The sequence below is a fragment of the Maniola jurtina genome, chromosome 4, assembly GCF_905333055.1.
Source record: "Maniola jurtina chromosome 4, ilManJurt1.1, whole genome shotgun sequence".
Classification (NCBI taxonomy): Eukaryota; Metazoa; Arthropoda; class Insecta; order Lepidoptera; family Nymphalidae; genus Maniola; species Maniola jurtina.
The window spans coordinates 16,179,696-16,204,412 of record NC_060032.1 but is presented as its reverse complement, the minus strand read 5'-3'; the positions used below and the strand labels follow the sequence as shown (position 1 = coordinate 16,204,412).

Sequence of the window (24,717 nt, the reverse complement as noted above, 5' to 3'; positions counted from 1 at the left end):
AGGGGATTGTGGTCAAGCGTTTGCCTATAATGAATTAAAAAAAAAAAAGATAAGATAAAAAGACAAATAAACTCACATAATTATATTAGCACTCTCCAGACTGGATGGCGGTGCGATATGAATGAGGAAGAGTTGCGCAAGGCGCGGGCGTGGCGACTTGTCTGTTACATCAAACGTCTCAAATACGGCAAAGTTATGGCTCATTTATGTCTAGATACAGATATTGGTTACGTCACTGATAAAGTCTGTAAACACAGCAGTTTGGGTACGACCAAATCCGATAACATTTAACATTTATATCTATTATAAAATAACGTTGTTGGTCAAAAATCTGTCGTAGCCATATCTTTATATCCTTTTCCCAAAGCGCACAATTTAAAATTGGCCTTGGTTATTTTGGTTACGTAAACTCAAGATAGTATTAATTAATTATGTTACTACTGATATTTATATGAAGTACATAAACTTTACAACTGTACACACTGTTTCTTTACTCGATTAAATTCAACTTTCCTATTAAATCATTATTACTAAGTTTGTACACTACCGTAGCTTGATTTCAATAACATTATATTTACAAAAGGGTTGAAAAAAAGTCCCACAATTCATCGCGTTGTGACATTACTTCGCGAAATAAAATACTTTCACCCCTAAATCGCTTTGTCTCGGGGCGAGATTTCTATAGCCTGTCGTCGTAGGGGTAAGCTCGTATGATTTATGTTTAACGGACTACACGAGGGTAGAGTGTGTCTTGATTAGATTACGCACGTTTGACATTTCGTATAATAAATAGTTTTGCTACAGCTGGAGGCATACAAAAAATTAATTGAATATGCAGATTGTAAATACCATGGTTGGCTGTTTTAAACGAACCTTTACATGTAAGTAATATTTTAATTTAGGATTAATATTCTTTGACCAATACGAAGTCTTCAGTGCATACAATTCGTTTTAAAACCTAAAGGACAGGGCGCTACACTTATTCCAAAACACACTTCTTACATTCAACTTGTGTTTAGTAAAATCAAATTTATAACCAGAACACCCAACGCAAGCAAGTAAGTTGTACCTACCTACTATGTTTCTAACAATAGAAAATACTATGATTTGACACAATGAATACATCGTGCAACGTAGGAACGTTATAAGTCTGTTTGGTTAACTTGAATTTCCAACGGGACTCAATAAAGTTACACCGGTTTTTTACAACGTTTTAAATGATGATTTAATTGGTCACTGACCTGCTAGAATGGGCCTGAAAGTTCCCTCCGTCCTTTAGCCGGACCTTCGCGAAGAGGACAGCGGACACGAACGGCACCTCCGTGAGCTCCTCCAGACAACATTGCACTTCGAACTTGTATCGCTTTTTCATCATCATGAAAGCCATGATCCGGCTACATCGGGCCCGGAACGACGCAACTCGAACTCGACAACCGGCACTGACTGGTTCCGGCCGGTAACACTGCACTACACTTCACTCGATCACTTCACATCAACAAATGAACTAAGGAATATAAATACACTAATTTTCTTTATCTTCTACGTAGATAAGTAAAGCGGTGGAGCGATTAGCGAGGCATCGGGGTTTCGGCGCAGGCGGTCGGGGCCGGGGATTGGGCGCATATCGGCTGGTCTCGTTAACCTGCAAAGGAAATTGATGCTTGTATACATTAAGATAGTGGTTAATTGTTTGGTTTATATCCAACCAGTTCGTGTATCTTGTAGGTCTTTGTTCGTGTTTTATTACCAGCGATATATAAACGCTCCACTAGATGTGGCGCTACACATAGTAACAATATGTTTCAACCACAGAACTCTTAGGGGTGGCGCTTCCAACACCAATAATTTCAACGAACATCAGCAGCTCGATTGCGATAGAATGACAACTAAAACGTCACGATCGCAACCACCTCTGATTGGTTGACGCTCGCTCAGTATTGGCCACAATGCATTGTCGCAACAAGAATACCATTTTAGCCAATAACAACAATTGCGATTGTAATAATTATTGATGCAGGTTTTAAGGAATCGAGCTACAGTGTCCGCACTCAGGGAAACTCCTAACATAGCCCTCTCCACAGCTCGCTGAGCGACTTTGGACAAGGCCGTCTGTCAGTGTCCACGTTTCAGCACAGTTGAGGACGGAAAGGACACACTGGTTAAAGACTTTCGCTGTCTGGCACTAAGGAATTGACGATGAGATGACTTGACGCGTTATTTACATTATAATAGGTATACCTTTATCATATCCGACTGAAGTGATGATTCAAGTTGACCTTAAATGTTTTTCAAGGTCCGTATTTAATTCATGCACTTAGATATCTTAATAGTAGATGGTTGCCATTTGCTTGAGTAATCAAGTGTAAATTAAAAATTTATAACACCCCCGACGATCCAAAGTATTTGAGTTTTCCAAAACATCATTTTCAAATAAATAATTATGTATTTAGGCAACGTCCATCTTGACAGCTTGACATTTGTCTATGGACATAATATTATGAACCTAACGGTTATCTAACCTTCTTTTCTACAAGAAAACTAGAAAATAGCTGATAACTTTTAAACGGCTGAACCAATTTTTTTGGATTATAGCTAAGAACACTCTCGATCAAGCCACCTTTCAAACAAAAAAAAGTAAATTAAAATCGGTTCATTCGTTTAGGCGCTACGATGCCACAGACAGATACACAGATACACAGATACACAGATACACACGTCAAACTTATAACACCCCTCTTTTTGGGTCGGGGGTTAAAAAACGTATCTCATGTATCAGTGATCGATGCTTTTGACGATTCAAAGTACTCGTAAAAGTTTAATTGAATAAAAATATTTTGAACTGGATGTTGTCTATGTCGGAGGTGCAAGCTAAGTCCTACCTCTGTCATACAAATCGGTTAAACGGATGGGCCTTCAAGAGTCCCGTGGGAACTCTTTGATTTTCCGGGATAAAAAGTAACCTAGTCCTTCCCCGAGATGTAAGCTAACTCTGTACCTTTTATTAAAATCGGTTCAACTGTTGAGTTGTGAAGAGTTAGCAGACAAACAGACAGACACACTTTCGCATATATAGTATTAAGTGTGGATTTTGAATTTTGGAATTTTGAATCTTCCCGAAGTCTTAACTAGTCCAATAATATCAATGATAAATACTTGCTAACTTCTAAATTGGCAGAATGGAAGGCTTCTAGAACAGTCTCCGCCCACTACGGAAGACCACCGCATCAGTCTGGCTGCTTACATAATCTGTAACAAACAGGAATATGTTAACTGTTACCATTTATACCTACAATTACTACTTAATATTACACGCCAAGTTACTTGTGGTAATGTTTAGTAATTATAGTTCAAGAGACAGAGGTTAACATAAATTAATTATACGTATAATAACAATAGACGTTACAAACATTTCGTTATTATACGTATAATAACAATATGTTTACAAAACATTATTTCACGCTTACGTAAGCGTGAAATCACACACACAAGCACACACGCACACACACACAAGCATATTTTTCGAAAAATAAATTTCCAGGGTAGGTAGTACAGTACACATTAAAAAAGCGTGAGCCAAAATAAAAAATTGCTAATACATAATATATGCGTCTTGGTAGAAAGAGAAACATTAATACAAACAAAACTCGATACTAGCACGTTGTTAGCATTCAGTCATATCAAGGATTGCCTGGAAGAGTGTGCTTACAACAATAACCTGCATACTGTCCCTATTCTATGTAAAAAAAAAATTACACTAAGCATAAAGTGTTTTTCTTTTTGGTGTAAAATATAGAATTTTCATTTATTCATATACTGTTGTAGGTGGGTTTTCGCTCAACAGAAACTTGAGCAGACGTCTCTCAGTCTACACTCTACGTCTACACACTGAACAAGCAATATGAGGTAATAATGATAAGCTAGCCGCGTCTAGCTGTTTTGCATAACAGAAGGCGAAAAGGATGCAATTAGATTTGCTTTGGAGAGTAAAATCTGCTGCAGCCGCAATCACCATTATATCATTGGGGGCGACCTTCGCGTGCTCCCCGCTTGCGCAAGCGCATCCACTCGTTACTGCTGGCCTGAGCACGCTCTTACTGACTAATTACTATTGTATTATTTTATTTTATTGTAAAGGCACACAACATGTGACTATAAAATGTCTAAAAACAAGAGATCAGGATCTAAGTAACAATCCTTAAGAAGTGTACACAACATTACCTACATATTAGACCTACTATAATACCTAATCGAAACGAGTCAAAATAGGGGGTTGTGTAAGAGGTCCACGCGGACGAAAAAGCCTTTTAATAAATTCTAGTTACCGAGTATTATTTTGTGACTGTATGTGTGTGTGTGTGTATTTGAAACTGTAAAATAAGAGCAAAGTATCGCAAGTCTCCGTCTAGTTGAACATTTAATACCCATGGAAGTCTGATATAAAACAGCACCATTCGCCCCGGATAGTTTAAGCAGATACTCGGAAACGCTGGCCGGGAGCCAAGCGCGGAGCTGTTTCGATATCACCTTGGAAGTTTTTAAGGAAATCGACGGGACTTGAATGGGATTAGAAAGGAGTTATGGTGCTTTTCGTCCAACGAACGTCGTTGATTTTGCTTGACAGTGCCTTCAAAATATCAAATCCAATTCTTAAACTTTTAGAACTTTTGATAAACGGTATACCTATACTATACTTATATTTATTTCTACAATTTATTTATTTTCAATAAATAAAAGCACCACAAAAATCTGCTCGCTCATCGCTGATAATAAAATTCTTCGGAAAGCTTTTTCTACCAAGAAGAAGTAATTTTGTGTGCTTTGCTTTAACGCTGAAGGAAAACATAGTGAGAAAACCTGCATGTTTCTCTCGGTTCTCCATAATTTTCTCAAAGGTGTGTGAAATCTACCTTTCTGCACCGAGCCAACGTGGTGGATTTTGGCCAAAACACTTCTCTTGGAAGAGACCCGTATAGTGTAGTGGGTTGGCGATAGAAAGGATGTGCGCCAATTACAATAACTGCGGGGTGTTGAGTCAGACCCTGCCCTTATCATGCAGTATCTAAGTACCAACGGGCGGTGACAATTGGCGCCATGGCAACGATAAACAGACAAACATACATAAAAACACGCGACGCGTGCCATACCACGCGCTAAACGGGCCACTGATAACAACAATAAAGCATGTCATTTCCATAATTGTAATAGGTATTTAATGATCATGAATCATAGTGGGGAAATTTTAAATCAATATCGTGAACTTTATCAATTAAGTTTGAAAATAGTATTAATTGAGTAAAATCCTGGTTATAACACGGATTAAATGTTATCATAGTTCATTAAACATCGGTTAAGTGCGAGTCGGACTTGTACACGGACGACTAACGATTCATGAGATACAGCCCGCTGACAAACAGACGGAGAGACAGACGGACAACGGACGTTTAGTAATAGGGTCCCGTTGGCACTATTCGGATACATAACCCTAAAAATCAACAAGTTTAAAGAATTTTGGAGATTATTTTCTTTATTAAATATTTCTTTAACGATTTCTACAATTCCCTGCAACTTCATGACAGAATAAAATACAAAAAATTTGAATCGACTTCAAACAAGAAATTTTAACAAAAAGTTAAATGACATTTCAAACAAGTTTTTACCAGGCTTTCAAAAGGAATAAGTCAAATAAGCATAAATTGTAATCGAGAGGGCAGTGACACGGAGGGCAGTGGCAGGCAGTCACGGAGGGAGTTCGGAGGGAGGTCGAACGCCCGACTGCCTGCGATATTAGATAAAGCTGCGATGCGAACAATTTACCCCTAACCCCCTTACCCACAAGCCCCTCAGTATAAAGCCTTGGTCAGACACTGCGTAATGTAGCAGCGGTGGTAGGAGGTTTTTTTTTATTCAGATACAAGTTAGCCCTTGACTGCAATCTCACCTGGTAGTAAGTGATGATGCAGTCTAAAATGGAAGCGAGGTAACCTGAAAGGGCTTTGGCAGTTTTTATCAAACCCATCGAGGTTCTGGAAAAAAATAAGTTCAAAAGAGGAAGAAGAAAGACGAAAACAAAAAAAGATAAGTAGAAATAATTTAGACACCAGTGTTGCCGTACTTAGACTGAAACACAGGTACACGGCCAATAGGGAGACAAAAGGGGGTTCAGCCAGCATGAATTCGGCACTACCCACTACCCAGTACTGTGGGTGTCTATGAGGACTTCTGTATAAATAAATAACACGTAAGTTCTACCAAGTTGTGATACAATTAAATCCCAACAACTGATGTTTGTGATTGGCAGAATTTATGGTATGCTGCAACAGTGCATTTTAGTGTGTGTCAGTCATTCCGAAGTGATTGCGAGCGTCATACTGTGGCTGTAAAACTACAGAAGGCATACTATATGAAACACCACCGATCATGAAGCTCGATAGCAACTGAGCGGTTCTTGCCATCATGTCATGCGTCCATACAGGTCTTGTACAATGTACATATTATAAAGTCTTGTAACTTCAACTTAAACCCATTATTGCAGTCGCCCGTCTTGTTTGCCTAAGCCTTTACACTCAGCATTAAATATTAAAATTATTTCTTATAAAATACTCTGAGCTACAATGAGATTAGCCAAAGAAATTGAAATATATTATAATTCCTACTCATAATTGAAATATAATATTTCCTAGGAAGCAGTAATAATTTCAAGCAGCGAGGCTGACGTCCCAGTCGCAATAAAGATAGAAGATTAATTTTATAAGTATCTCGGAATATTATTTATTGAATTAGCTTGAGATTGGACGAAGTCAAAACTACAGTTATGAAGAAGGCCGTTGAATTTATGTACGAATTATAACTATGACCCCTTACTAAGTACATCTACAAATAAAATGATAAACTGACTGAGATATATCCACAATCCACATACACATTAAGCCGCAAAGTCTGATAAATTAAAAATTTGAATAACTCTGACTGACAGGTCAAAACTACCATAATATTGCATTGGAATCGAGATCGAGTCCTTGCGACAAGTGCAAGTAATATAAATATTAATTGGATGACAGAGATCCCATCACCGGCTGAGAAAACAGCTGATAATCCTCAAACGGTTGAACAAATTTTCATCAAAAATAGTTAAGAATCATCTCGACTAAACAGGCTTTCGAATAAAAGAAACCGCATTCAGATCGGTGTATCAATGTGCTATGATGTCATGCCACATACTTACAGACACACAGATAAACAGATACTGGTACACACGTTAAACTTATAACACCCCTCTGTTTGCTTTGGGGGGTTAAAAACTTGAGATTTTGCATGCCTGTTTCTTTTAATATAAAAACACCATTACTTGGCTGCAATTAGACCTGTTTGCAAGTGATGATGCAGCCTAAAATGGAGCGCGCTTGCCTAGATGATTCCTATTTAGTCTTTACTTAAAGGTACCTACCCATATTATAAATTTTACTCGAACTAACTCGTGTTCGGACTCGCCCATAAAAGGTTCCGTTCATCGTATAATAAATAACACTTTATTTATTTTTAATTTTCAAAGCGGCCATTTTAAAATTGTTATTATTTGTTTTTGTAAGCAGCAATAGACATGTAGCAATTAAAATCCCGTTTGCAGTTTGCACCTTTCCTGTATAGAATACTAGAAATTGTATGTTATTATTTATTATACACGGCACAGGTAAATCATGAAGAAAATCCCTCGAAACAGCATGCCCGACAAGTGACCGTCACGCCGCGTGCGCCGGCGCCGGTCATCAACCGAAAAAGATTGCTACTTGCTGACGACGACAAAAATCCATCGCGAATTCGCAACCGACAGAAAAACAACTTTTTGTGCAGGTACAACAATTGGAGTGACTTGGCGTATTTTCTAAAAATACGCCAAGTGCGAGTTGGACTTGCACACGAGGATTCCGTAACATCGTATAAGAAATGGCACTTTACTTATTTGTTACTAGCTGATGCCCGCGACTTCGTTCGCGTGGATGTAGGTTTTTTAAAATTCCCGTGGGAACTCTTTGATTTTTCGGGATAAAAATTAGCCTATGTGCTAATCCAGGTTATAATCTAATTCTATTCTAAATTTCAGCCCAATCCGTCCAGTATTTTTTGCGTGAAGGAGTAACAAACATACACACACACACACACACACATACACATACAAACTTTCTCCTTTATAATATTATAGTGTGATTTTCAAAGCGGCCATTTTGACGGAGGACGGACGGACGGATTTGGACGGACGGAGCACAGCAGAAGCTTAGTAAGAGAGCCTCGTTAGCACCCTTCGATAAAATGATCCGAACAAACCGGGGCGGGCTAGCTATTATGTGCATGAGAACAAAATGTGTGCACTAACTTGAGAACCTTCTCCATTTTTAAGGCATTAGGTACACAATTTATGCTAGCTATAGATATATATCCTAGGTTAGAAAATATGTCTTATAAGCCAGGCTTTGGTGACTGTGGCCTTTGTATTATTGTCGTAATAATAGGGATTTTGTCGCGCTCAGATATTCACGCTAGATAGATACAACGAAGACACAACGAATCTACGAATTTTTTGCGGATAAAAATACTTTTTGTCCCCCGAAGACGGGGTGAAATTGTAATAATATACTTTTGTATTGTAATATTTTTAGGAGTCGCAAAAATATTACAATTCATAAAGAGATAGATATAGAGCTACTTTAAATATTGACTTTTGGGTATTTACATAAAATTGTATAAAATCAATATGGCGGATTTCATGCGCTTTAATGTACGGGCCTAAAAATGATGCAATGCAAACCAAAACAAATTTTTTTAAACTTTTTAAACTAAGTAGGTACTGACTTGTATACGTGCATGTTTATTTAATTTTCTGCAAAAGTCGCGTTAAATGCTCCTGAAGATTTTTCTTTCTTACATTAAAATACTCAGTAGGTAATAAAAAACAAATTGTGTACCTAATCCGTCAAGCATTCGTCGTATGAAACCGGGCGTGACAGACAGACGAACATGTGTTTCAGTCATGAAAGTAATTTGTTACACGTGTTATGTTACTAGTGCAACGACCACATAATCCAATTCCTTTTTTGGTCGTAAAAAGAGTTTTATAGTAGGTATAACAAGTGTAAATTAAAAATTTTCAACACCCCCGACAAATCATTTTCAAATAAATAATTATGTATATCTAGGCAACGTCCATCTTGACAGCTTGACATTTGTCAATTGACACTTGAATATTATGAACCTAAGGGTCTATCTAGCCTTCTTTTCCACAAGAAAACTAGAAAATAGCTGATAACTTTTAAACGGCTGAACCAATTTTTTTGGATTATAGCTAAGAACACTCTCGATCAAGCCACCTTTCAAACAAAAAAAACTAAATTAAAATCGGTTCATTCGTTTAGGCGCTACGATGCCACAGACAGATACACAGATACACCGATACACAGATACACAGATACACAGATACACAGATACACAGACACACAGATACACACGTCAAACTTATAACACCCCTCTTTTTGGGTCGGGGGTTAAAAACATCGTTATGGCTGCACGAACGTTATAACCTGTAGATGTAAGTGCCTAATTTAAAGTACTAATAGCTCAAAAGTAAAAGTAGGTAGAGCTTATTTTTTAGGATTCCGTACTCGAAGGTGCCCGAAGGCCGTGCCGAAGGGTGCCAAACGGACCCCAGGCTATTACAAAGCCACCGCTGCTGTCCGTTCGTCTTAAGCAAGCATCCAAACATGAAATATAATGCGTCCAAACTTCCACAATAAGAATAGGACCAAGAAAATTTGGCCATTTTTATATGTAGTCTAAAATGTAAAATTATATACTAGTCAAAACAAAATAAGGGCCACTTGATTTTTTCGTCCTCGTGAGCGATAATTTATTTTTTATGCATTCTCAAGTAGTTGATTATTTATCGTGGTGTTACCTTATTTGTTTACAAACATTTTTTGAGTATTCCACTTGCATAATTGTTTAAAGTGGGTAGTTATTGATAATTTATTGGAACCACTTGAATCTACCGGATTTTAAGACGGATTTTAACTCAGTCAAAGTGACGATTCCGTCAAGAACACTGTAAGTTTTGTTTAACTAGTGGCTGAATTAACATTTAAAAAAAGTTATGCCGAGAGTACGACGTCATATGGACTTACCAACCGTAACTAGGGCCGTAACATTGCTTCAAGAAGGCCATTCGCAGCGTTCTGTGGCGTTGCAGCTGGGGTTTTCACGGCGAGCGATCCAGAATGCTTGGAATCGTTTTCAAGAGACTGGGAGATTAACCAGGAGACGGGGATCTGGCAGAGTTCGAGCAACTACCGCACAGGAGGACCGCTACGTGCGCTTGACTGCGCGCAGAGAACGCTGCATCACAGCCCGCTCCTTACAAAACCGTTTGCGGCAGGCGACGGGTACACGCGTTAGTGATCAAACCATTAGAAATCGTTTACACGAGGACCAGCAGTTCTCCAGGAGACGCGTAGTGCGGATACCACTAACAAGTGCTCATCGTGCAAACCGATTATTGTTCGCAAGGCAGCATCTGGCATGGGATATGAACGATTGGAGCACAGTATTGTTTACGGATGAGTGCAAAGTTAAATTTTTAAGTGATGACCGTCGCGTTAGGGTCTGGAGGCGTGAAGGTGAGCGATTTTCGGATGCTTGTATCCATGAAAATGACAGATTTGGGGGCCCCAATGTTATGGTATGGGGAGGAATCTCATGTCAGGCAGAACCGAGCTGGTAATTCTTAACGAAGGCACAGTAACAGCTCAACGTTACATCGAGGAGGTCATAAGACACCATGTGGTCTCATATGCACAGAGAATCGGCGCAAGATTCCATCTGATGCACGATAATGCTCGCGCTCATACAGCTAGGGCCACCAGAGAAGCCCTAGAGGAGGCTGGTATACAGGTATTGCCCTGGCCTGCAAACAGTCCGGATCTCAATCCCATTGAACACATGTGGGATTTACTGAAACGCAGTGTTCGAAGCACAAACCAACCCGTGCACAATGAAAGACAGCTAATAAACGTTTTAAAATCGAGCTGGGAACAAATTCCTCAAGAAACAGTGATACACCTGGTGGAAAGTGTACCTTCCAGGCTTCAAGAGTGCATTAGAGAACGAGGAGGGCATACCAGATACTGAGGTAGGTCACAAAATATCAACCAACACTTAGTTTTTTTTTTACAATTTGTTTTCTCTCACTGATTTATTTTTGCAAAAATGTTAATTTTTAGAAAAGGTGGAGTAAACGTTTTTTTTTATTGTTTCCATTATTATTTCTTGCTTTCTACAATAAAAATTAATTAATTTATCCAATCAAATCATTAATCAACCCTTAAACCTCAAGAATTCAGGAAAATACTGTAAAAACGTGGTGGCCCTTATTTTGTTTTGACTAGTATATTAGTTGTAACGCTGTTGATTACAAATAAATGAATAAAATAAAAAAAAATAAGTTTTGCAAAATCATTATTGTTCAAACGAGTTTTTTAAATAGATTTTTGTATATTATTTAACTACCTATTCTAAAATATGTAATACATAATATTATAAATTAGATTAGATAAAGTAAAAATATTGACAGCTCACAATATGGCGGATGTGTCATCTAGACTAGCATTTTTCTTCATATACCTGAAATTATAATGTGAAAGAGATACCCTGTAGTGGTGTCAAAACGTCACTTTATGAACCGCGGTGTCACGTTACATCGACATAGATAATTAATCAATGCCCAAGCTTTTGCTGATAAGTAAAATACCAGTTTTAATGATCTAAAATGTAACTGAATCGACCGCCTGTCGGAGAGTTGCACACAGCTACAATGCATTGATTGATATAAGTTCCTAATTGCTCCGTTACAAAATTAGAAAAAACTTGCTTTAACAGAGACAGTGAAAAATTGGATTTTTAACCCTCAAAGATGATCTTTAGAGTTCGTTTTTAGGTAAATAGTAAAACTATTGATTTCCGAAGTGTTTCAGATATTATAACAAAAACATGGTAAAAATCATCGATGTATAGTAAAAATATATTAATGTACTCTAGGAAATAAAATATTAAATAATATGAGTCAAATCTTAATTCTTGCGGAAGACGTTTTTTCTTGTCGGCCCTTCTCAGTAGAATCTGCCTTTCAAACCGATGCACGGTGGAAGTCTTCGTAAAAGCCTACATGAATATAATAAAATGATGCCCGCGGATTGTGGATTAGGTTTAAAATTTAAAATTTTCCGGGATAAAGGAGCTTATGCCAAAAAAAATCATTGCTCACAGTTATAAGAAATGATATGAGAATAAAATAACCTGTTAGGTCTTTGTAGGTAAGTGAATATGAATATTTTTTGTGGACTAATAAATATCTTAAACCCAAAATGATATGAGGTTGACAACGATCTAAAAATGCAAGGTCAGATAATTTTTTAACACAAAAAGAAGGAGTGTAGGCGAAGACGTGCAAATATATTCTTTAGTTACCGTATAACTAGTAAAATTAATATAACTATTATTTATAAAATACTTTCCAAGTGTCAATGGATTAGCAATCATGCAACGGTTAAGCAATAGATAAAAATTATTTATAAATCATACGAGGTGCGTAACAAAAAAAAAACAGCAAGGTTGTAAATCTCAATTATTACAATAAGTAGATTAAATCAAAGGGCCGCAAGTATTTAGTGCATAACACTGCTAATTACCTCTTAATTGGCCAAACAAACAATCAAATCGTAATGTAACTAGCCACTAAGTAAACAGGAACTCACAAATTTTGTGTAAATAACGCATTAGGTATGTGAAGGTAATGTTGAAACATCTGAACGTACGTTTTCCTCGTATCATTCATGACCATTGTGCTAATTTTTCCAGGGATAGCTTACATACCGGAGACGGATATAGACCACTATTTATCTCGGAAAATCAAGGAGTTCCCACGGGATTTTTAAACACCGAAACTTACGCAGACGAAGTCGTGGGCAACGCCTAGATATTAATCAAGTAATAAATAATTGATTAATTTTAATTGGGTACATTTTTAACAACAAAGCACTTCCTTAATATTAGCCAACGTGTATGTAACTAACTATTAAACATACAAACAAAACAAAAAGTTATAGTTCCTACTATTTATAGTACTCTAACTATATCTTCTGAGAAAAGGTATAATTTCTACTATTATCTAACACGAGGAAACGCAATAAATACTTCAACATTGAGAACCACTTGCAGAAATCACAATGATTGGCATGAGTTATAGAGAATCGGTGAAACGTGTAGTTATAGAATATAGACAATAGGAACAACTATGGGAAGACACACAAACAATGCTTTTTTCCATAATAATGTAGGTGACTGATAGCCATCAATGTGAGAAATAATCCGGTGTTTGACAACTAGTCAAATCAGTATCTTTATATCAACAGCAATGACAGACAGACAGACAACAAAGTGATCCTATAAGGGCTCCTTTTGTCCTTTTGAGGTACGGAACCCTAAAAATTAAAGTGCATAGTGTTATATCTTCTACGATGTACGGAACAGTTCGTGTGCGAATCCGATTTGCACTTGACCGGTTGTATATTTCTTTAACACGTCACCCTAACCTCTATGCGCTACAGTTTTTCAAGTCTTTTACCATACGTTACGATATTAAAATACATTAGCATTTAGCAGTTTATCTGTTATGTTTTCATTAACTATACAACATTTTTATCCGTTAACATAATCGTATATCAACTCTCGCCAAGGTCAATAGTGAATCGCGATATACTGGAATAGCACTCGAATCTTATCGCGAGCATTAATATCTACGATATGATATTGCCTCGAGCGTTTTAAAATACTTCGATATTATTTACTGCAGCGTCCATGTGGAACACATTGCCTACAAAAATTAAGACCTGGTCACACACAACGCGTGGCGGCAACAGCAGGGCAGGATATTACACTGAGCGCAAGTGGCTTTCGGCTGAAGCTTTTACGTACTTGTAATTGTGTGGCCGAGATTCCATATTTCGGACTTTTCACGGAGCCTATCCAACTATTATTACAGTTCACAATATTTTCCCATAACAAGTTAGCTCTTGAATGCAATCTCATCTGATGGTAAGAGATGATGCAGTTTAAGTGTATGGGCAAACAGTCTTTATTCCTTCACTCTCATAGTTCGATGGAACGACAATTCAACACCACGTCAAGCGCATGCCCAAGCCTTTACATTATATCCTGTTACACTTACACTCAAACTTCTCAATTCCGTACTGCTGAAGAGAATTTCTTGGCAGAAAAATTCATTAACTCCCGAATCCCAATTCGGGCCAAATAAGCCCGAATCGGGATTCGAACCCGGGACCCCATGATCTGTAGCCGATTAGGCTAGCCACTAGATCGAGTAGTAGTTAGGGATATGTAATAAATGGAACAGTTTGAAGCAAGTAAGGCAGCAAAGCGGTGTAGTAACTATAGATGCCTTCACACAGTTCCTTGTAGAAGCCGCTTTCGCATTGAATGTGACCAGGGCTTTTTAATGTAGAGTCGAATAAATAACAGGAAGTAATGGCATATCGTATGCTATTGTATTACGATCGTGCATACATTAAATCCGACTGTTATGAAAATAATATCGTGTGGATATTATAAAACATATCAAAAATATTGTATTGTTTAGCTTCATAAAAATAGAAATATAGTGATTTTTATTACTTATTTAATTTATTGATCAGACTTTCTAAAATGTGTTGAAGATATGTGTTGATAAAACTGAAATTAGAGAACAGAAGCTAAACTTATCAAAATTCCTATAAAAAAGAAAATGCTTAGAGCAACCTGAGACATGCGGACATTCAACGGACAAGTTTCCGATGTTTTCCTTCACCGTTAAAACAAGTGATCACGACCGAGAAGTCAGAAGTGCGATCGAACCCCGGACTCCCCGAATAGGAGGCCAACGACTTAATCACTAGGCTTATCACCGATATGTAGCATAGATATGGATAGTATGGTATTCTTATAGACACAAGGAACGTTTCGAGCTAGACTTCAGTTGCTAAACGACAACAATTGGTCTCAGCAAGTAGCAAGTTCGTTGACACCGCGGATCTGATCACACGCGATCTGCCTGCTAACTGCGACGTCGCGCGTCGTGTCGGCATGAGGAACCGGGCTAGTGTCGTTACTCCCTTTCTATTCATCACTCGAGTCTTGATGACCAATTGTCATTAGTCGACGGAGATTCTTTGCATTGTTCTAGTTGTTTTCTTGATACGAGACCACACACGAAGATTTACTCTAAGATAAAATCTTGAACTGTTAGACCAACTTTTAACCCACACGCAAAATAAAGCAACGTAGCAGGCAGATGGACATCCAACGAAAGACGACATACCTCCATTTCGTCTATGTTTGAATAATGAAATAAGCTTTCAGAAGAATCGTAAAAGAATTAACCATAGTTTAAAAAAAGCTACCAAAGAGCCAACATCAACCACATTTAGAGCAGCTCAATAATATTTGAAATTGCCAATTGCGGACTTTTTTCAGAAGATCTGCCGTACGGAAATAAATTACTTTGAGGAAGCAATAACTATACAGGGAAAAATAGTTAAGAAGCAACAAAAACTCACATTGCTACTGTTCTACTAACAAACAATATCAAGCGTACAAAATGAAAATATAGAAATAAAGTAAGCAATAATGAAGCAAGAGATTCCAATACATCGATTGCAACAATCGGGGTCAACCATTAGGGTCACGCGGTCCGCAGCCGAAACCGACACCGAACTAGTTTTGCTGACAGACGTTGTATAACGGTTGCGTGCATTCTATCTCTATTTGCAACGAGCATCTTTTTTTTAGGGTTCCGTACCTCAAAAAGAAAAACGGAAACCTTATAGGATCATTTTGCTGCCTGTCTGTCTGTCCGTCCGTCCGTCGTGTCTGTCAAGAAAATCTAAAGGGTACTTCCCGTTGACCTAGAAACACAGCCTTTTTGGCTTGGCCGCAATGGGATAATAAGCCTTTTTCCACACCTCGTATAAGTCAAAACCCATAAATATTTAGTTTTAAATTCCTACACAACAAATCTAATGTGACCCGCACATAATGGATAGGTAGGCCAAAAAAGTAGAAAGAATCAAAGATATTAAAAAGTTTGTAGATGATTTGATCGTACCCATAAAACAGTTTTGAATTCTTCTGCATTCTATCCGTAACCTGAGCACGATAAATTGGTAGGACGAAGAAATAGAAGAAATCAATGATATTAAAGATTGTAGATGATTTGTAAACATCATTGATGTATGGAAATCATCACTGTTTTAAGATTAACGTGTCCGTAAAATATAACCGTAGGCCGCGTAGCTGAAATATATTGCATGTCACTTAAATTATCGGTCGACATATTATGTGCCGCGTGGAAACGATTTTTCATGGGAATTTATGCAAATATATTTCAGCAAGAAAAATGTTCACAATCACATAGTGAATAATGATGTTCCGAATATATAACACTAGATGATACCCGCGAATTCGTTCGTATGAATTTAGGTTTTTACAAATCCGTGGGAACTCTTTGATTTTCCAGGGCATAAAGTTGCAAATTCGTACAGACCAAATTTCATATGACTCGGTTAAACGGATGGGCCTTTAAGAATCCCGTACGTACTCTTTGATTTTCCGGGATAAAAAGTTGCCTATGTCCATCCCCAGGATGTAAGCTAATTCTGTACCTAATTTGATCAAAATCGGATAAACTGCTAGGCCGTGAAAAGCTAACAGACAGACACTTTCGCATTTATAATTTCAATATGAATACATTTTCGAGCAGAGGTGGTCTCGATTCTCGAATGTCGGTGAATAGATGATCAGTCAGACACATTGAAAGCAAGGACGTTAGCTCCACACGCCACTGGAGCGATAAATAGGATAAATTGTCACGTCGCGTCGTTCGTTACAAGCGGTTGGGGCTGACACGACGTACGAATATGCATGAGCACGCCTGACGATAGATTTCGACGAGTCTAGACGTGAGCCAAAATTGGGAAATTCTTGGTAAGCTACAGAGCTGTTCAAAAAGGACTTACTATGTTAGTTTTAAGAAATTAATTCTATTCTATTTATTCATACACTATTGGTAGAGAAGTTGCGGGTGTTGAAAAGATTCTAGATAATATTAATTTTATCAGTCGTTGAAGATTTGGATCATGGATGTGGATGAAGTGGAAACACCGCCAAAAGGGTTGGTTCCACAATTTGCAAGTCCCTGGAAAAAAGATCTGGCACAACGAGTGGTCGAAGTTAATCAGTGACTAATAATATACCAAGTAAGAACTACTATTTTAATGCAGATATAATATGAATTAGCTCTTTTCCATTTTTTTAGCATATGTATATTGTATCGGCAGTGGCACAGAGTGTGTCGGATGTGGATGCAGTTGGCACTTGGCAGTGACTTTGACCGGCGCGTCGCGGTGTCTGCCTGCCACCGATCGCAAGACAATGGCAAGGCCATGTCAATTCTTTCAACGCTTTTCTACGGTGGCTTCCGTGTTTTATACTCATACCTACAAACAACATAATTTGATATGATAAAACCTATGAAGATAGCCAATTAATGCTTACATCGATTTTAACTTACGTTCGTTCATCTATGTATAGCTGTTTTAATTTTGAAACCTTGAGATCAAACATCTTATCTCCATTCCTAAAGGAAAAAGCTAGCAGTCTAGCAAATATACATTTAGAATAAATATACCTTGCTATGGCGAAGATGGTAGACTAGACATAGAAGACTTAACACCAAATAAATCTATACTAATATTATAATTAGGAAACCTTTGTATTTTTGTATGTTTGTATTGAATAGGCTCAAAAACTACTGGACCGATTTCAAAATTTCTTTTACCATTACGTAGAGGGATTCTTCCGAATCCGTATAGGCTATATTTTATCCCGGAACAAGCCGGGACGGGACGCTATATTCACGAGACGATTCGGTTTTTTAAAAATCCTTGGAAACTCCTTGATTTTTCGGAACTAGCCTTCCTCTGCTTCCCCGGGCTGCATGTTACCTATGTGTATTTCGTCCAAATTGGTTAAATGCAGTAAGTAGTGTTACCTAAACACAAAGTAACAGAGTAACATCGGGTTAAAAAAATATCTTCCCACAACTGTCTAGTGTCTACACTCTACATTCTCATAAAGGTTTACAAGATATCACATGCTATAAACAATAGAAATTTCGAATCATAAAACTTAATACAATACAATACGGAAGCGATTGTGGCGCTGGCACTGGCGTAGAACGGAAAAATAAAGTTAATAAAGAAAATGTCAGTAGACTCTATATAAACTATATTATTATAGAAAATAGAAGGAAAACGTTGGAACATTTCATACAACGAGAAGTTTGACAAGTTTATTAAAAACCTGATTAAAGGGCAAGTAAATAAAAGCGTGACTTAAGGCCAAAGATGTGATTAAGAAAAATTTAATGTACCTTTACTCTTCAGCGATAAGGTCAGCGATAGAATATTGTGAAGAAAGTCACGTAAGACGAGCTTGCTCTTAAACTTAATTAAAATATACCTGTCGCGCAGGTATAGTGCGGTTGAGATGAATCCCCCCTTATCACTATACCACTATACCCCCCCCCCCCCCCACTCCTCATACCCCGATGGCCATGTCAAAAAACACTAATCCGGAAAAACATGGAGTATGAAATCAACATAGGTTTTTCATAGCAACGCATTGTTCGAAAGCATATGTAGTCGCGCAAAAACAATGTTCAACAAACATGCCCGAGCTAGAGTTGTTTGCTCGACGTCACAATGAGTGTTTTGCACACAGTTTACTCAAGTGTCCAATACTGGATTGTTTGCGAGAAATGTCTCCTCGAAACCAAGAATAATGCCACTATTGTATCTACATTACTTCGTCATAACTACTTGAAATTACATGAGGGTGCTGTAAATCTAGTTGCGATAGCAAATATAACCATTCTAGAATCTGCTGTTCCGTTTGTAATGTTTGGTTGAATAGGGTATTCTGCAACTGAGTATTCAAGCCAATATTAGTGGAGAATGTAACCCAAGCGGGTCGGCTCCCGAAAACCTGCATCAATCATTATTACAATCGCAATTGTTGTGATTGGCTGAATTTATGGTATTCTTGTTGCAACAATGCATTGTAGCCAATAGTGAACGAGCGTCAACCAATCAGAGGTGATTGCGATCGTGACACTGTAGCTATCAATCTAACGCAATCGAGTTTCCGGAGGTGATTGCGATCGTCACACTGTGCTCTGTAACTTAACAAACTAGCCTTGCAAGTTTTTAGGGTTCAATAGTAAGTAAAAAAAGGAACGCTTATATCTTCGACCAATCCGTCTGTCTACTTTTCTGTGTGTCACAGCTATGAACGGATAGACGATCGGGATGAAACCTACCTTATTTTATTGCAGAATCCTAAAAATGTTAGAACGTGGAAAAAGATTTAGAATAACGGGCACTATTGCACAACTCGGAAAAAGTTTGGCGACATCAACTGTGTCCAAATTTCTCATTTTGTTATTCTGCCAAATTGCATTTTTAAGCTTTGACCTTTGGTTTGGCGCACGTATTCTGTGAAATGGAAACTACGCAAATTGTAACTCACTAAATTGCTTTTGAGAATTCGAACATTCATTTTCGATGACTATTTAACGCTTAGCTTGTGACTACACATTTGGCCAAAATTCTACCAAATACAAATTTACGCAGCGTCATTTTTAAATAACTTAATTATTATTTTGCTTTGACTTACTGTTGAAATTAATATAATGAGAAGAAAACACGGAGGAGACTCAAAAAAAAGTTTCTTGCTGGCTCTTCTCGATAAATCTAATCCGAATTGGTGGTAGCACAAGCACAAGTGGCACAAGTTGTCCTACGGATATAAAATTATTTAAGCATTAACGGACTGAAATTCACAATTTCGCAGGGACAAGGGCCTTTTGACTTGGGCTCTTAGCTTAAGGATTGGTCTCCGCTGAGCTGTCGGATCCACTCCTTAATAAGCTTAGGCCTCTTATTCCGGTATCTTTGATCTCGGGTATCCGAATCAATACCTATATGTATATAATTAATGCAAAAGTGTGTTGATTTGTTGGTTTGTCTTTCAATTACATAGCAACGAAGCAACGAATCGACGACATGATTTTTTGCGTGAGTACAGTTAAAGTCTTGGATGGAGTCGTGGTCTAGTTTTTATCCCGAAAAAATCAAAGACTTCCCCACGGAACTTCTAAAAACCTAAATTAACACAGACGAAGTCGTGGGCATCAGCACCTAGTCGATAATATTATCAATCTCGTTGTGATGAGATTGATCATATTATCAACGGTACAGATACAGCAGGATGGCTGATAACGGTAGTGATAAGAGACGCCACGGGCGGCCGTGCCCCGCTTATGGCGGTACAGCACAATGAAATACGTTAGGCAACGCTGATAAAACCTAAGCGGGTCAAGTTCTCGTGAACTGAGACACTTTCATCATTATTACTATTGATTTCATTTATTCGTTACTTTGTACAAAGTAATGTCGGGCCTGCTTGACATTTACATGTGATGTCAAAGGCGACACAATTTTCAAATATCTCAATTTTTCGGTGACGTATTTCTATATGTCGTCTTTATTGGTATTCCGCAGTTTTAATTTAAGGCTAGCTGATGATGTCCACGTGGATTTAGGTTTAAAAATCCCGTGAGAACTCCGAGATATTAGCCTAAGTCACTCTCCAGGTTTTTAACTCCATGTAAAAATAACAACGATACGTTGTTCCGTTGCAGCGTGATTGCAAGACAAACCAATAAGCAAATATCATTTCGTATTTTTTTTATTGGAAAGTGTTGTTATCAAAGATATAATTTTAAAATTAGTTTAAACTACGCGGCCCATGTACTGGTTTGAGACGAAGCCAAAAACAAACCCGGCTGCGTATTCATCTCATTATCACCATCTCACAAAATCACTTTAAACTATTAGACCTATTAGAACGGTACGTTCTCAAGTTATTTGTCATTTATTACGTCATAGATATAGACGCGCCTATGACGTGGAATACGAATAGCAAATGATAGCTCCTTTATTAAAATCTAATGAATACTTTGGCAATTACGAAGGGAACTCATACTCTCAAAGTAACCCTGCCCGAGTATCTAGCTGTATTGTATATTATAATCCTACTAATATTATAAAAACGAAATTTGTATGTATGAATAGAGGTTTGTTAATCTTTCGCGCAAAAACTACTGGACGGATTTGGCTGCGAATGGAGATAGATTACCTTGGATTAACACATAAGCTACTTTTTATCCAGGAAAATCAAAGAGTTCCCACAGGATTGTTTTAAACCAATATCAACTGGAACGAAGTCGTAAGAAACAGCTAGTATATAATATATGTGGCTTCTTTGTTATTTATCTAATTAAAACTAAATAAATGAGAAACTCATTACATAGTCGCGGATGAGAATGACGCAACCCGTGTAAAGAGTCAAAGACCGAATTATGTGCTTGTATTATAACACGAGCATTGTCTTATTGTTGGCGAACTCGGTGTAATCTGGGGCCATTATACGATGTTCAGGTTCTTTACAGAATCTAACGTCAAACTGGAACGTCTTATAAATTGTGTACGTATTTGCCGCGTTACATTTAATATAATAAAACAAACAGTGACGTAAATTAACACTGACGTCATTATCATGACTGAAACAAGTTAAAGTTAAACAGCACTAACACCCGATTACTACCCGCGAACTGCCGATAGATAGGTATAAAATTATTTTTGTTTTGCTTGGTGTATTTTAACAAATCGGCTCAGTAGTTTAGGCGCTATGGTGGAACAGACATAAATACAAACCTACATACATACACGGCTAAAATCATAACCCTTCCTTTTGGCTTTGCCGCAGTCGGGTAAAAAGTGGTCCTCGTTTCTAATACGCACTGCTAAAATATGAAATGCCCTTCCGGCTTCCCCAAAAATGAATAGTTAAATACCTTCTAGGTAAGCGCGCTCCACCTTAGGCTCCATTATTACCAACTAGCTGATACCCGCGACTTCGTTCGCGTGGATGTAGGTTTTTTAAAATTCCCGTGGGAACTCTTTGATTTTCCGGGATAAAAAGCAGCCTATGTGCTAATCCAGGGTATAATCTATCTCCATTCTAAATGTCAGCCCAATCCGTCCAGTAGTTTTTGCGTGAAGGAGTAACAAACACACACACACATATAAACTTTCTCCTTTATAATATTAGTGTGATAAGTGTGACTACAGAATTTCTGGTGGGTACAATGTGAAACATAACCAAGGCTAATCCTTGAGCATGCCTGCTCAGAATTTATAAGGACCTTTGGACAAGGATACGCGTGGTTTAACAACTGCCATTAGGTACATTGTGCCACTAAATACCTACTTATTGTTTCGGAAAAACCTGTTGTTCCACAAGCGCGAGTAATCTTCGGTTGGTCATACGTGACTTTTTTATAAGCAGCAATAACTAACGTGTTTATTATGTCACTTTCCGTAAGGCCCACTGACTTACAAAACATAATCGTCGGAGTTGGTTCAACCATTACTAAATTTATAGACGTCATGTTATTGCAGAATTTATTCAGAAAATTATAGCTGTTGTTAAATTCTATTTCGAAAAATTTTTCCTTGGAAACACAATTTTTTAATTCGCATAATTTTTTTAATTCTAGTTATGCTTGCTACTATTTTCGCGTGGAATTCGTTTTTTTTCCGTAAAACTAATAATATTTTTTTGCGGTCAATGTGGACTATTGATCTAAGCTATTTCTGTATAATTTAACAAGATCGGTTTAGTCATGATATGGTATAACGCAGACACTTTGAGCCACGGTCTGTACTTCAAGCAATATTTCGTATAATATAATATTACTAGCTTATGTTCGCGACTTCATTTGCGTTGATTACACAAATCAAATGCCTATATTACACCCTCAGGGGTTGAATTTTCAAAAAATATTTTTAAGTCGATGTCTGCATGCCATTTCAGCCCGATCCGTCCAGTAGTTTGAGCTGTGCGCTGATATATAAGTCAGGCAGTAAGCTTTTTGTTTTTATATTTTTATATGTATCATAAAGGTATGAATTGATCTTTGGATTGGTTCAACATTTTTATAAATCCCATGGAATCTCTTTTTTTGCATTTATACCTACTTAATTAGTAGGATTAGATTGCTAATGAGTGGACCATTACAGCATGCATTTTACTCGAGACGCGCAATCTAATTTCGCAACAATCTTCGCAACAAGAAGCTTCCGTAATGATTTGGTAAATTGGATTTTTTGTGAGATTTCATTTCCTGTAATTCGTCTACAGAACACAAAGGCTGTAATTTAAAGACTTGTAGAGCTCCACCATTATTTAGTGATTTTGGAAAAATGAGCAGGTCCTCAATATGACGGGCTTTTTTAATAATTTTTGACTCTTTAATTTTTTTGAGAACATTATGGAGAACTCTCAGGCATGCAGTTCTCCTTCTCACGATGTTTTCCTTCACCGTTAAAGCCAGTGATATTTTAATTGCTTAAAATGTATGTACATATTTGAGACAAGTTAGAGGTGCATAGAGGAGCGCGAGATGGAACCCCGGACGCCCGAACTATTAGGCCAAAGTCTTTACCACTTTACCCTATTACAGTACAAGTCGCTAACTCAAAACTTATGATGATCATACACGATCAAGTTTACCGTCAAGTTTGTAGCGGGCTTGAAGCGGCATCCTGTCAAATGATAGCCATACACGTAAAGTTTACTGGACGCCCGTGCCCGATTTAAATCCGCTGCAAGCTTGACCAGTAAACTTGATCGTGTATAGCCAGCATTACCCATTGAAACTAACAAAAAAATGACTATTGCAAACGCATAAAACCTATCAGGTCACGGCCAAAATAGTTACTCGAGCAAATGGTCACGTACCTACCTACTGTTCTGCAATTTTTTTACTAGCAAGATTAAAAAAATATAGTCGATTGGTGGCCGAAGATTACCATTTTAAACGGCCACAAAAAACCGTTTTACGCGTTTTGAATTCGATAAGCGCCTGTATCAAGGCCTCATTTGATGACTGATGAGGAAATATTGAAAGGTTGCAGTCTCATCACCAAGGCCTTAGGGCTACGAAGTACGAACATGTCATATTAATTACCTTAGAGCCCATATTTCAATCGAGGTTAAGCAAGAGTACCGACGAAGACATGCCGTCAAGGGATTATTTAAATGATAAGGGGTAAGAGAATAGTTTAATAAATGCTACTATATTATGTACTCCTTCTAGGCTTAATCTGCTTATATCCTAGACTGTACCTTCACTTAACATCAGGTGAGATTACAGCCAAGGCCTGCCTTTTCATTGAATAAAAAAAAAATATGCGTTTACAAAACTTTAGTAACTTAATTTAACTTTACTTTAACTTAACCGCGAGTTAAGTACAATGAATCGGCAAAAGGTTTTTTTTACAATGATTCTGAGTAAAAAATGAAGCTTGTATTCGTATAACGTTCGCGTAACTTTCGTCCGAAAAAGATCTGAGTACAACAAAAATTAGGCAAACTTAAGAGATGCGAGATTGATCTCGCACTAAACATCATCCAAACCTGCCCGAGCAAAGCGGGAAC

General features: G+C 37.6%; 1 protein-coding gene across 4 annotated transcripts in view; it reads right to left on the bottom strand.

The window, feature by feature from the left end:
* The window catches only part of LOC123864260 (protein FAM102A), a 97,568-nt gene that overhangs the window by 70,431 nt on the left and 2,420 nt on the right, over window positions 1-24,717 (bottom strand). For 3 of the 4 annotated variants that reach the window (XM_045904561.1, XM_045904564.1, XM_045904563.1), the window contains exons 2-3: window positions 3,162-3,246; window positions 1,242-1,642 (exon numbers count right to left, since the gene is read on the bottom strand). In XM_045904561.1, coding sequence (XP_045760517.1) covers window positions 1,242-1,387 — 146 coding nt within the window. In that variant the 5' untranslated portion in view covers window positions 1,388-1,642; window positions 3,162-3,246. Of the gene's footprint in view, window positions 1-1,241; window positions 1,643-3,153; window positions 3,247-24,717 lie in introns of all 4 variants that reach the window. The other variant, XM_045904562.1, reaches the window with a different exon arrangement.